At 47.2% G+C, this 13,342-nt stretch overlaps 2 protein-coding genes across 3 annotated transcripts; one reads left to right on the plus strand and one right to left on the minus strand.

Moving 5' to 3' along the window:
* Nucleotides 1-1,698: 1,698 nt before the first annotated feature.
* On the plus strand, nt 1,699-4,313 carry LOC124665131 (iron-sulfur assembly protein IscA-like 1, mitochondrial). Of its 2 annotated transcripts, none has more exons than XM_047202532.1 (4): nt 1,699-1,843; nt 2,072-2,313; nt 3,726-3,843; nt 3,926-4,313. In XM_047202532.1, the coding sequence occupies exons 2-4, from the start codon at nt 2,124-2,126 to the stop codon at nt 4,017-4,019; spliced, it is 402 nt and encodes a 133-aa protein (XP_047058488.1). In that variant the 5' UTR covers nt 1,699-1,843; nt 2,072-2,123; the 3' UTR covers nt 4,020-4,313. The 2 variants fall into 2 exon arrangements, with proteins under 2 accessions (XP_047058488.1, XP_047058489.1); XM_047202533.1 differs by having other exon boundaries at nt 3,903-4,007.
* A 605-nt stretch (nt 4,314-4,918) lies between these two features.
* LOC124664637 (F-box/FBD/LRR-repeat protein At1g13570-like) lies at nt 4,919-8,287 on the minus strand. The gene is made up of 4 exons (XM_047202108.1): nt 7,442-8,287; nt 6,540-6,686; nt 6,161-6,440; nt 4,919-5,178 (listed from the first exon to the last, which is right to left on the minus strand). Exons 1-4 carry the CDS (start codon nt 8,285-8,287, stop codon nt 5,156-5,158), a joined length of 1,296 nt encoding a protein of 431 aa, XP_047058064.1. The 3' UTR covers nt 4,919-5,155.
* Between the last annotated feature and the right edge of the window lie 5,055 nt (nt 8,288-13,342).

Genomic DNA, 13,342 nt, shown 5'->3' on the forward strand with positions numbered 1-13,342 from the left:
AAGAAGCAGAACTCCCCTGCAAGATTTTATTAATTGTCCACAATGGTTATGTCGGCCAGATTTTTTTAGTGGATTTTACATCGGTTGGATGTGCCCTCTGTCTAAAAAAATTGTCTGCGATGTTGTATTAAATCGGGCCGTTGTTAGGGTGAACCATTCCACGCATGGGCTGAATACCAAGATGGCCCAGGAAAGAATACAACTATTTTTTTTTAGAATCAGAAATGATGCAAGTGATATATGCTATGAAATTTTCAGACGCCTCTTCCTCCCAATAGCATCCAGCCATTTCCTGGAGATAGAAAGAAGAAAGCGGAGAGAGCCCGAGAGGAAGGCGATTACGACTCCACGCGAGCTCGCGCCGCAGCCGGCAACCCAGCACCCTCGACGGCGGAGGAGACCTCTCTCGTCCAATCCAAGGAAGGCGAGCGGGCGCAGCCGGAGGAGGCGATCCTGGACGCGGGCAGGCAGCACGGGCTCTTGTCCTATGTCGTTCCAAAAACATACCAAACCTGCTATTTTCTTCCTGCCCAATTTAATTAACATCAAAAAACACTTGATGGTAACTTCGAAAGCAAAAGTTTTTAGAAACATACCAACATGGGGTCGAATTTTAAACTCTCATCAAAATTAAGCCGACAACAAAAAAAAAGTAAAGCAAGTTCACATTTTTTAGATTCAAATGTTTTGAATTTTCAAAAAATATCATTTATTATGTCAATAGCATTGCTTGTGCCACCTATGCATGCATGCATGACTTGTTGCACCATGCATCCTGTCGACCGATCACACTTTCACGCCATATGATTGTCCAACAAGATTTGAGTAATAATGCCTATGTAAGAGTTAGGTGAAGCAAAAATAAATAAACTTGAAATTAAGTATCAACCACACCAACTCATGTGCATATATTTCATCAAAATAATTTGTTTTGGCACCTACTCACATTTAATGGTTTTCTCCTTACATATACCACTCCTCCTCCGCTCAACTATTTAGCAAGTTTCATTGTCACACTCCAGCTCAACTTGTTTAGAAAACTAGCACATTTGAATAGGTGAGATATGCACATATGCACACCATCAAGAAGAAGAAAAAAAACAAAAACAAAAAGAATGGGGGGGGGGGGGATACGAGGCACCGGGATTAGTGTCACAACAAGTAACATGGTAGTTACAGGTCAAAATTGAGTTGTTTCATCTTCAGTGGAGTGATATTGCGCAGCATATACGTGTTGAGTAGCTAGCATAGTGTCTTTTTCCGCCCCGCATGCCACCCAATGCAGAAGATATCCGTTCTCTAGAACGTCTCGTGACTGAACACCTTGTTTCCAGTAATTTATGGAGACTTGATGCATAGATGTCGTTGCTTCTATCCTTTGTCAATCTAAAAAAAACATATTGTCAATACTGAAATGTATTTTCTACTGGCCCCATTTGGTTAACTCTTTTTTTTCACGTTCCTTATGGCTTGTCACACTTTAGTGTTTTTTAGGGAAGCAGTCTGCTATTAAAATTGCCCACAGTGCCGTCTAAAAAGCGCATGGGCTGAATAGCAAGATGGCCCAGAAAGGAATACAACAGAATTTTCTCTTCTTTTTTTTAGAATCAGAAATGCAAGTCCAGACGCCTCTTCATCCCATTTCCTGGAGATTGAAAGAAGAAAGCGGAAGGCGATTACGACTCCGCCTCCGCGCGAGCCTGCGCCGCTGCCGGCAGCCCAGCACCCTCGGCGGCGGAGGAGACCTCTTCCGTCCAATCCAAGGAAGGCGAGCGGGCGCAGCCGGAGGAGGAGATCCTGGACGCGGGCAGGCAGGGGCCCGCCGTATCGGCGTAATCTCCAGGTGAGCGGCGGCGAGGACCCCGCGGTTCGGTTCGAGTCTGGGTTCGTCTGCATATTGTGCTTGATTCCTACGCCTTTCCGTTGTTGCTGTTGTCGTTTCCCCATCGCAAAATTGTCCTGGAAACCCTTTGCTGCAGATGATGGCATGCCGTCCCTGTTCTTGCACTAGCTGCACCTGCCTCCCACGATTCTGCCATACGCAGTCCCTCACGATTTTCTTGCTGCGCAGGTTGTTTTTGTAGCCACGTCCGGTAACTATCGCCTTGGTTGCATACCATACCATGTCGTCATCTGCACTGAGGGCCGCCGCGCAGAAGGCGGGTCCTGCTGCCCGGAAGCAGGCGCTCACCTTGACGGAGGCCGCGGCGGCTCAGGTGCGCCAGCTCCTCGACCTCAGGCAGCGGCCTTACCTGCGCCTTGGCGTCAAAGCGCGCGGCTGCAATGGCCTCTCTTACACGCTCAATTATGCAGGTGCGTTTAGTTTCAGCATTTAAAGGCAATGAAGCAATCATGCTTTGCATCTTGCAAAAATTTGTTCAGAGAACTCTGCAGTGTTACAGCTATATTTACACAGCAAACCTAGTGTAGCAACTCACTAGATAATCTCACCAAACCTATTGAATTAATCAGTCAGGTAATCTCACCCTGATATGCCATTTTCTGGGATTGCTGTATTGGTTCCAGAGGAGAGAAAAGTGTACAAAAATTATTCAGTAGTTTACAGTGTGAAAATTGTTGTTATATGGCTTCACTGCCCGCACACCCTGACATAATATGCATGATTTCATACTATGTAGTATTTTGTTGCTAAAATGTTTGATCGTTTGTACCATGTTTAATATTCTTTGTATCATCTGGTTGAACAATCCTCCAATTATGAGTGTTTGGTGGTCTGAATTACGCTGGTACAATCTGTTATATTGTTCCTGCCACCTTCCAGCAATTAGTTTCAGCATTTAAGAGGGATGAAGCTACGGTGCTGTGCATCTTGCAAAATTTTATTCAGAGAACTCTGCAATGTTAGATGATTTTTAAGGTGGTAAGGCATCCTAAAGTGTTGGGGGGCGCTCTACCGCCTAAGCGGGTGCCTAAGCGCCTAAAGCGGACCTGAAGCAGGCAAAGCGCTGAGGCACTGGGGGGTGCTCTATCGTCTCAGCGTCGCTTAAGCATCCTAAGACGGACGCCTTGAAAACTATGAATGTTACTGCTATATACACAGCATACCAAGTGAAGTAACTGGCCAGATAATCAGCAAACCTTGTGAATTAATTGGTCTGGTAATATCACCCTGATATGCCATTTCATGAGATTATTGTATAGGTTTCAGAGGAGAGAAGTTGAAGAAAACTTGTCAGTACTTTGTAATGTGGAATTGCTGTTATATGGCTTAACACTGCCCCCGCGCCCTGTTGCTAAAATGATTAGTGGTTTATAATGAGGCTAGTATTCTTAGCATCCATTATTTTCTAGGCCATGATATTCAATTGATATCAGGTTTAATATCTCTAGTATCATCTGGTTGAACAATCTCTCCACTCATGAGTAGTTCCTGACCTGATGGTTTGTTCAGTAGTGTCAAACATGGGCCTATGTAATAAAAAACGCTTGTCCTTCTGTACAACTCCATAGGCATGGGCTTCCAAGCATCACATTGCGTTGGAGAGATGCTGGTACAAACTAATGAGATGCACCCAGCATGCTACTATTTTTCTCCTCGGATAGATCAATCTGTTGAGCCTAGTTTCCTAGACCAAGTACGGATATCAACTGTAGCATCATTGTATTATCACGAAGATCGAACCACCTGCTATATTTTCTTTAGTTTGTTTACTGTGTTATTTCTGTCCATGCTAAAGAAGGATCTTTGCTTGCATATACTTCAGAAGAAAAAGGGAAGTTTGACGAGCTTGTGGAAGAGAAAGGAGTAAAAGTACTTATCGACCCCAAGGCTCTGATGCATGTGATCGGCACTAAGATGGAATACGTCGATGATCCACTGAGGTGTGGCTTCTAGTAATGTTCTAATGTTGCACCTCCATCAATTTATCATTTTTTGGTAGGTAACAGGTGGCTTCTGTTGCAGGTCCGAGTTCATGTTCATAAACCCGAATTCCAAAGGGGAGTGTGGGTGTGGTGAATCGTTCATGACTACAGGAAACAAGGGGTCCACTTCGTGATGTTCTTTACTGATGTAAATAGAGGATAGAGCTTGGTGGAGGGCTCCAGCCACTCATTTTTTGATAAGTAAAAGGTCCTCGTAAAGCATGTCGCGTTGCACCATAGCAACTGATGAAACCATCATGTAATGGATGCAACTAAGTTACCCTTACATTTCCATCTTTCCTTAAGCGTGTTGTTACCAGGACTCTTCATGTTTGGGAACATATCAGGTGCAAAAGCCCAAAAAGGGGGCAGGATGATCATATCTTTTCCCTTTTGATATTAAGCCAGGAGCTATGTCATTTACTAAAGAATGGATTTGATGCGCCGCAACAAATTGTTGCTAGGGAGTCAAATCACCTTATGGCGACGCTGGATGTCCAGCGTGTGGATTTTCTGATTTAAGTAATTCACTCATTTCTCTAGGAATATTCCTCTGATAAATATTTCTCGTGTAAATGGAGTAAAATGTACAGTTTGGAGTTCACTGACTAACGTGCTCTTTACTCTAGTTTATTACACTTTGTGCTCTGCAGTGTTTACATATGATCTCCAGTTTTGAAGGAATGTTGTTCCAGCACGTGACTCAAGTTGCTAGTAACAGTTTTTGCAGTTCAGTTTTGGACTTTTGGTTAGCTCGCATGGAATATTTGTCTTGTGAAGTGCATTGTCTGCCTTTCTGTTTTCTCCATGAAATTAAATATAGAGGCGGTATTTTCGGATGATTCTTAGGTCTATACCTGACACGTCATCCCTTTACAACACATAAACGTAAAACAAAGGTGCTATTACTTTCTATCATTTTTGCATGAAGGCGTGTTGTCACTGGCAGTTCCACATCTTGCTTACTTCAATTTTTCAATTTATGCAATGCCCATTCATATAGAAAAAATTACTGAATACAATACCAAGACAAACAACAAAGTTGGCAAATCAGGGCCACGAACCACCCATGTGGCGGTCTAGAAGGTCAAATCACACATGTCTCACAAAAGTAATAGTAATAACAACAAGCCTTTTAATCTCAAGATGTAGTTTCTTGAGAAGCCATTCTCTGCATGCTGCATTTCTATGCCGGTAGAACCATTTCGTAGAAGGTGAACTCACTCATAGTCCACATGTTTCCTGCAATGCCCCGAAATCCGTCTCTGACCTAATAGTAGTCTTCAGTTTTCCCTGTGGAAACGAAAAAACACTCTTTATGCAGCTCATCACAAATCACAATACGAAAAGAACATATGTGACCAAAATATATTGCACCATTGTATACATTCGAACGGATCACCAGCAGAAATTGGCGTAAAATTCAGCAGGCATGCATGTCCAGAAAACATCAGATACGTCACGCGAAAGGCTGTGGATCTAAGTCAAGCACCTAGAAAGCAATATCCACCTCTCAAAAAAAAAAAACAATATCCATGGTCCAATGGTTTAAGCTGCTTACCGTGATAGTATGCCATTACAGTTTAGTTGTTGAGGTGGCTCACCCATTTCTGGTTGGTGTTCGTATTATCTTATCCTTGATGAAGTGCAGCAGAGATTCTGCGCTTGTTTGTTTTAAGTAACAAGATTGCTATGTCGAAAAATAATGGCATTAGCATTACTTGTATCCCTAGTGAGGCACTGGCCAAGCTAACCAAAAGGGGAACTAGCACTAACGCAAACTTTTTATATACTCCTTAATTAAATAGAAAAGGTACTGATACACATATGTAGAACTGAACCAAAATTAAAGGTTCTCAATTCCCGTGCCATATTTATCTCCCTAATCATGTCATGATTCTTGAACCCTGAGTAATCTGATCCCCTTTAACATTACATAAAAACAACTTCATACCTAATGGTAACAAAGTGCAATAAAAGTGAAGTGCAAATGGAATGTTCAAAATTCCAATTTTGATTACTTTGGAAAATAGATAATATCTGGGGGCAGGTCATAGATGTCTGACTATATAGCAGGCCCGGAACTTGACAAAGGCCACAAAGAACTTCAGCAAAGTATAACTGCATAACTCAGAATCTAACACACACTATATAGAAATTTAATGTGGAATGCATCAACAAGGGTTTTAAAAATGAGAAGTTTCACACTATCCTTTCGAACAGACAAAGAGAATACATACGATGGAATTTACCGTGCGAAATTAAGTTTCTCTACCTTTAAATAGGACTTGAGCTTCAGTTGAAGCTCTTCTGTATCTGAGTAATTCATTTAGAGCATCCTCGTTACACATCACAATTTCCTCACTGTGACTAATCGATAATGTATGAAGACGCCTTGCTTTGGAGAGAATGAGCTCTATAAAAGACATTTCATTTGGAAGCCAACGAATACCGCTCATCTGCACAACCTGAAGGTTGGCACACATGCCATCAGCCCATAATGCATTCAGAAACTCTCCATTTGCTTCAAATTCAAGCTCCTCCTCATCATAGATCTTGAAGTATACAAGTAAAAAAAGGCAATTAACTCAAAGCAGTAAAATGACCTTCACAATGCAAATATGAAAATAAAGTATGGGAACATTTATAATTACCTTTAGTTTGAGTTCTTCAAGATTTGGGGCACTCTTTAATAAGTATAAGGTTAACATGATAGGGTGTTGTTTATAGAAATGCACCTTTAACTTCAAGCTCTTCAAGTTGTGAAAGGTGCATAGAATCTCTGGCATCTTAGCACTTGACTAAAAATTTGGAGGAAAATAGGTTAATTTAAGGACTTGAACCAGATTCATCTCTAGAATCAAGGAGCAATGCGAACAAAGGGGCAGACCTGTTTCTATATAAATACACGAAGATTATATACCTTTGAAGGATCAGCACACCATAAAACCACACAAACTCAATGTATGTAGCAAACAGGAGTGAAAAAAGACTACATTAACTCTATTTACGAGGTCTAGAAACAACTTAAAACACAATGATAAAAAATAATGAATATATGCAAGTTAATATTAGCCATGCCCAAGGGACAGTGCATTTAGCAAGACATGATTTAACCCAAAACAAATTAATAAGTCGATTGGTTAGTATAGAAGCCTAGATATGTTGGTACATTTGAAATTGTTATGATTTTCAAAATGGAGTACCTGCAAGTTTTTTACAGCATCCAGGAACATATAGCCTACAGATCATGCTAAGGCCATTCCCCAATCCTAGCTGCATTATGTTTTGTAAGTAGTCAACCTTATGCGCTATAGGCCAATAAGGGCAAGTTTTTTCTACTTTGTTGTCTGTATTCTAAGACTGTTGCCTAATAGATTCACATAGCTATGATGGCCTCCTCATTTTTTGATGTGAGCCACTTGAACTACTCCTACTACCTATGGTCCAGAATATAAAACATTTTGAAACATCATAACTTTAGGAACGGAGGTAGTATTTTTTTTAATTGATTAGAGAAAAATATACTCGAAAGAAACTTGAATAATAAACTTACCGGTATATAGCCCGTAGCGACCGAAAGCTCTGTAACTTGAACAAGACCCGAAAGAAACTTGGCGAAATTGCGGTGAACAAGAAAGACGGTGAAGGCGATTTCGGCGCAACGCAGGGATGTCAACTTCTTAAGGATCCAGCCATCATCATCATAGTCCGAACAAGCTTGTAAGTGCCTGAGATTGGGTGCCCGAATCACCCATTTTCGGATATAGTCGCCACGGATGAGAACACTAATAAGACTTAGATACTCAAGCAAGGGGGATGTATCTATGATCTCCTCAAGTTGGTACCCCCCGTATTCTTGTAACTGGACGTATACGAGAGTCAATCTCCTTAGCTCCGGGAATGCCACGAAACCTACGGGTAGGAGCGGGATGGCGCAGCTCCTGAGAGTGAGCGAGGTGAGCCGGCTGCAGGAGAAGACGGAAGGGGGAAGGGCGAAGCCATAGCCAAATTTGAGATCCAGGATCTCAATACCCCGGCGGGAGAGGACGCGGAGCCAGTCGTGGATGCGGCCCGCGTAGGCATTGTCGAGATTCGCGCAGAAGCGCCGGACACTGCCGGGGAAGCGGAGGAGGATGCAATCGACGGCCCCCAGCGCCTCCGGCGGGCACTTGTCGTATCCGAGGCTGGGAAAGTTGAGGTCGAGGGACGAGAGCGCCTCCCATCGGCGTCGCCAGGCGCGGGAGAGCACCGACGTGCGGACGGCGTCGCGGATGCCGACGCGCGTGAGGATGTCGTCGAGGACACCTGGGGGGAGGGAAATCAGGGCGTCCGCCTCCGCCGCAGCGGCCTCAGTCGCCCGGCACCGGCGCCTCTTAGCAGAGAGCCGCCGTGGTGGCATTTCTGCGGCGAATGGAGACCGCGAATCGCGTGGCGGCGCGGTTCTAGGGTTCGGAGGCGGGGAGCTGCTTCGATGGTGGTTTGGAAATTTGGCGCGCGGATGAGGGAATCTCGTGTTGGAGGAATGGAGGAATCGCGGGAAGATGAAAACGGAAGGCGGTGGTCTTCGACGGCGTGGCACCATCGGCTTCAGCTACACTGAGAACAGTGAGACTGTGACTGACTGACTGTGAGGGACGAGGGAGAAGGTGGTATGCTTCAGCTGAACGGTGGAGTGGTAGTGTGTCATCATCATCACACAGCTAAGCGACGGCAAAACTGAGAAATAACCGCAAGTTTAAGAGTTTGGTTCGCAAATCGGCGCATATCAACGATCATAAAAGTAGCCAGAACTGAAAAGAAAGTTTTCGGGCTCAGACTGAAACCCTACTTGGTCTGTATTTGTAGGGATCGAGCGAGCAACCAAACGCAGCTCGAACGAAACCCCTAGTTTGCGCGCGACGGAAGTTTCAACTCCTCCCAACTGTCGGCGCTGCCGATCTGCGCACCCTCACTGTCCTCTGCGCCGTCGTTGCTCGAACTCGCCGGCATGAGTCTCGAACCGACCCCGCCGGCCGCCGGAGCTAGCTCGCAGGCCCTGCCACCCTCTCATGCGGTCGCCGGATCTCCCGCTACACCAACCACCCCTGCCACCCCCACCGACGTCGTGACCATGGTCTTGTCGACGAGCGTCCTCAAGCGGCGGCGCGCGGGAACACATGTGGTTCCGAAAACCGGCCGTGGCGGCCAGCGGTGATGTCCCGGCTGTCGCCAAAGGGGCGGACGCAACGAAGAATTCAGCGCCGAAGAGAACGGAATCGAAGAGGACGACGAGTCGTGGCGCCCTGATGTCTACGCACGCTTCTATTCTTGTAGACAGTGTTGGGCCTCCAAGTGCAGAGGTTTGTAGAACTGCAGCAAGTTTCCCTTAAATGAATCATCCAAGGTTTATCGAACTCAGGGAGATAGAGGTCAAAGATATCCCTCTCAAACAACCCTGCAATTACGATACAAGAAGTCTCTTGTGTCTCCAACATACCCAATACACTTGTCAGGTGTATAAGTACACTAGTTCGGCGAAGAGATAGTAAAATACAAGTAATATGGATGATTATGAGTGATAATTGCAATCTGAAATAAAAATTGCAGCAAGCAAACATGTAGCAGAACTAGTTGTAAACGGTGTTTCATTGCTTAGAAACAAGGCCTAGGGATCTTACTTTCACTAGTGGACACTCTCAACAATGATATCATAATTAAATACATCAATATCATCTCTTTACTATGCTACTATGAACCACTCTCCGGTTGGATAACGAACACCAATTTACCGCGTAGGGCTGCAAAAGCACTCCTTAAAGTCGCGTTCCAAATGTAGGTACACCCCGCTCTGTCACTTTGAGCATCCAAAGATAGTACTAACAAACACCGTAATTTATAAGTATTTCTGTAAAGTTTAGTCTAAGAGACACACACACGGTTTGCACACTGTCACCTTCACACCGTGGGACAAGGTGTCTCCGGAGATCCCATAATAAAACCACTTGAGTAGCATAATAGATGAAGAATAACATCTACTTATTCAACTAGATTACAAAGCTCATGATCACATAAAGATCATGAGCCAGGATCTCAATACCCCGGCGGGAGAGGACGCGGAGCCAGTCGTGGATGCGGCCCGCGTAGGCATTGTCGAGATTCGCGCAGAAGCGGCGGACACTGCCGGGGAAGCGGAGGAGGATGCAGTCGACCACCCCCAGCTCCTCCGGCGGGACCTTGTCGTATCCGAGGCTGGGAAAGTTGAGGTCGAGGGATGAGAGCGCCTCCCATCGGCGTCGCCAGGCGCGGGAGAGCGCCGACGTGCGGACGGCGTCGCGGATGCCGACGCGCGTGAGGATGTCGTCGAGGACACCTGGGGGGAGGGAGATCAGGGCGTCCGCCTCCGCCGCAGCGGCCTCAGTCGCCCAGCACCGGCGCCTCTTAGCAGAGAGCCGCTGTGGCGGCATTTCTATGGCCAATGGAGACCCCGAATCGCGTGGCGGCGCGGTTCTAGGGTTCGGAGACGGGGAGCTGCTTCGATGGTGGTTTGGAAATTTGGCGCGCGGATGAGGGAATCTCGTGTTGGAGGAATGGAGGAATCGCGGGAAGATGAAAACGGAAGGCGGTGGTCTTCGACGGCGTGGCACCATCCGCTTCAGATACACTGAGACCAGTGAGACTGTGACTGAGGGACGAGGGAGGAAGGTGGTATGCTTCAGCTGAACGGTGGAGTGGTAGTGTGGCACCATCCCAGATATCCCATAAAAACGAGGAAATTGCACATACCAGTAACATTTGGGGCAGAAGTTGCACAGACCAGCAACTCAAACTTGTTTTTGCACGGACCAGCAACTCTAAAGGTAATTCATTGCACAAAGTTCTAATCATCAGATTACACAGGTTAACTGGATATTTGACAAAGTAGGCTCACCGGCCTGGCTGCCATCGTGGTTTTGCCTGGATTGGTCAACATGGAGCTGGATGAGCCGAACCAGCTTATTCCGTCAGACAACAATATGAGCATTTGTAAAAAAATATGACAGTAACAATTTGGGGCCCATAGCGGCTCCGATAGCGATTTAGGGGCCGGGAGAGAAATTATGCTCACACCGGCGCGCCCCAAACAGTGCCGGCGATTTTTAGAATCCAATAGAAGCGTCGGCAACCTTGTGCCGTCCCCTTGGTCAAGGGCGCGAATCGGACGCGCCAGCGCCTCGCGAGGCTGAAAATTTTGGGCGTGGGAGCCGCCTGTCAGCCAAAGATCCCAAAAGTCGATGCCAGCATGGAGTGGCAGGGCCGACGCATTAGCGGCACATTCAATTTTAACCTAACCGTCGCCTACCTCACGACGGGAGTTATTGGCGTGCAGCGGTGGTGCAGTTTTCGCAGACGCGCAGCGAACCGTCCCGTCACGCCTAGCTCTCCGTGCCGGCGTTAATGAGCGCCACCGCTCCCCCGCCTCCCTCTGGTCTATAAAAAAGGCGCTCTCGCATCGTCCCTCCCACACAAACCCTAGCGCCTCTCTCCCCAACCCTAGCCGCCACCATCTGAGGAGGCGGTATCTGCCGGCGGACCTCCGCGCCGATCCGGCTTACGCCATCGACTCGGAGCTTTGGCGTACGTACCTGTCCACGGAGACGGACATGAGACGAAGGGCAGGCTTCATGGGCGACAGGGATTATCCCTTCGGCCCTGCACCGCCGGCTCGTCGTCAGCAGGCGCCGACGTCAGCAGACGCAGCACAACGACGCCGACGACCGCGAGGACGACGACGATGACGAAGCCTACGCCGCGTACGACGACGACGACTACGTCGAGGCGCTTGCGTACCATAGCGAGGAGGTGTAGGACGACAGCGACGTCGCTGTCGTCTTCCACGAATGGCAGCAGGCCATGGCGGAGGGCCGAAACTTCGACTTCCCGGAGAACATGACGGACGACGAGATGGCGAAGGTCGCCGTCCTCGTCTCCGAGTACGACGCGCCTGTGCAGCCGCCGCTGCCCCGCTACGCCACCGCCGTCATGCCGCCGGGCCTGTCGGCGGATGAAGCACTTCGACAGGCGCTCCTGGAGTCGGCGGCGCCTCCTCCACCGCCGCCACAGCCTTATCCCTGGGCGCCTCCTCCACCGCTGCCACAGACTTATGTCTGGGCGCCTCAACCGCCGCCACAGCCGCAGCCCTGGGCGCCTCCACCGCCGCCACAGCCTCCTCAACCTCGAGCACCGGTGGCGCGCCCGGCGTACGCTCCCCCGGATGGTTACTGGCTGTGGGTCATACCGGAGCTCATCGTGCTCGATAGCGACGAGGAGCAGCACAACAACGATGAGCAGCAATAGGCGTTTAGGTTTTTTTTATGTTTTAAGTATGTAAATTATGTTTCATGTTTAAAAAAATGATTCGTCCTAAAAAATGCGTCGTGCCACTGGAGCCACCCCGACGCAAACGGACGCGCGATCGATTTCGATCAAAAGGGCCGACGCAAACGGACTCGCGCGGACGCTAAAATGCGTCGCGCCACTGGAGATGCCCTAGACAGCCGGCTCTCCTTTGTTGTCCATGGGGAGCAGCAGCCTGTCACGGGAGAAGCTGGCTCGGCTCGTCCAGCTCCACCTTGACCGATCCGGGCACACGAAGGCCACGATGGCAGGCCACATCAGCTCAGAAGGTGGGTCTCCTTTGTCAGATATGCAGTTAACCCACGTAATCTGAGGTTCAGAGCTTTGTGCAACGAATAACATCTAGAGTTGCTGGTCTGTGCAAAAGCAAATTTGATTCGCTGGTTTGTGCAACTTCTACCCTAAGTGTTACTGGTATGTGCAATTCCCTCCATGAAAACAGCTTGCAAATGGACAAAAAATCAGTTACAACCTGACTTACAAGCGGGTAAAAATTCAATTACAACTCGATTTGCAACTTTAAAAAAATCTTAGGCAACTCGATATAATCTTATTTGCACTTGCAACTGAAAAAAATCTGGTTCTTAAAGAATTAATATTAAAACAAAAAATCAACCGAAATTAATCTATAAAAAAAATAGGGAATGGAGATATCCAGTGGATTTAGAAGCTAGAACTTGCAGTTGTAGGCAATGGCAGATAACTGGGTTGCCATGCATTCATGCCTTGTTTTTCATCACTACTCTGTCAGGTCAAGCAGGTAACATACAACAGTATGTGCATGATTACTACTCTGTTGCAAAGTTCAAAGCCACATATGCACATGCCTTACCTGCTTTGGAGGGAAAACAACAATGGGATCCAGTGGACCCTGGTTTTAAGCTTTGCCCTCCAGTTCTGAAGAGAGCAGCAGGTAGACCGAGGAAAAGTAGAATAAGACCTCGCAGCGAAGGAGCTGGACTTGGACCGAGGAGACGTAAGTGCACAAGGTGTGGTGGATCTGGTCATTTCGCTAAGTACTGTGATAACGCAGTAGATCCAGCGTTCGGAGAGTGTTTTGATGTTTCAAATGATGAGCAAA

This window comes from Lolium rigidum, chromosome 6 (assembly GCF_022539505.1).
Source record: "Lolium rigidum isolate FL_2022 chromosome 6, APGP_CSIRO_Lrig_0.1, whole genome shotgun sequence".
Classification (NCBI taxonomy): Eukaryota; Viridiplantae; Streptophyta; class Magnoliopsida; order Poales; family Poaceae; genus Lolium; species Lolium rigidum.

What these genes read in the sequence shown, in the direction of transcription:
- LOC124665131 (XM_047202532.1), top strand. Translation starts at nt 2,124, where the DNA reads ATGTCGTCATCTGCACTGAGGGCCGCCGCGCAGAAGGCGGGTCCTGCT. An exon ending in TTACACGCTCAATTATGCAG is followed by an intron (nt 2,314 to 3,725) that starts GTGCGTTTAGTT and finishes CATATACTTCAG; the next exon opens with AAGAAAAAGGGAAGTTTGAC. An exon ending in TACGTCGATGATCCACTGAG is followed by an intron (nt 3,844 to 3,925) that starts GTGTGGCTTCTA and finishes CTTCTGTTGCAG; the next exon opens with GTCCGAGTTCATGTTCATAA.
- LOC124664637 (XM_047202108.1), bottom strand. Translation starts at nt 8,287, where the DNA reads ATGCCACCACGGCGGCTCTCTGCTAAGAGGCGCCGGTGCCGGGCGACT. An exon ending in TCGCTACGGGCTATATACCG is followed by an intron (nt 6,687 to 7,441) that starts GTAAGTTTATTA and finishes CCAAATTTTTAG; the next exon opens with TCAAGTGCTAAGATGCCAGA. An exon ending in AGCTCAAGTCCTATTTAAAG is followed by an intron (nt 5,179 to 6,160) that starts GTAGAGAAACTT and finishes TCGTTTCCACAG; the next exon opens with GGAAAACTGAAGACTACTAT.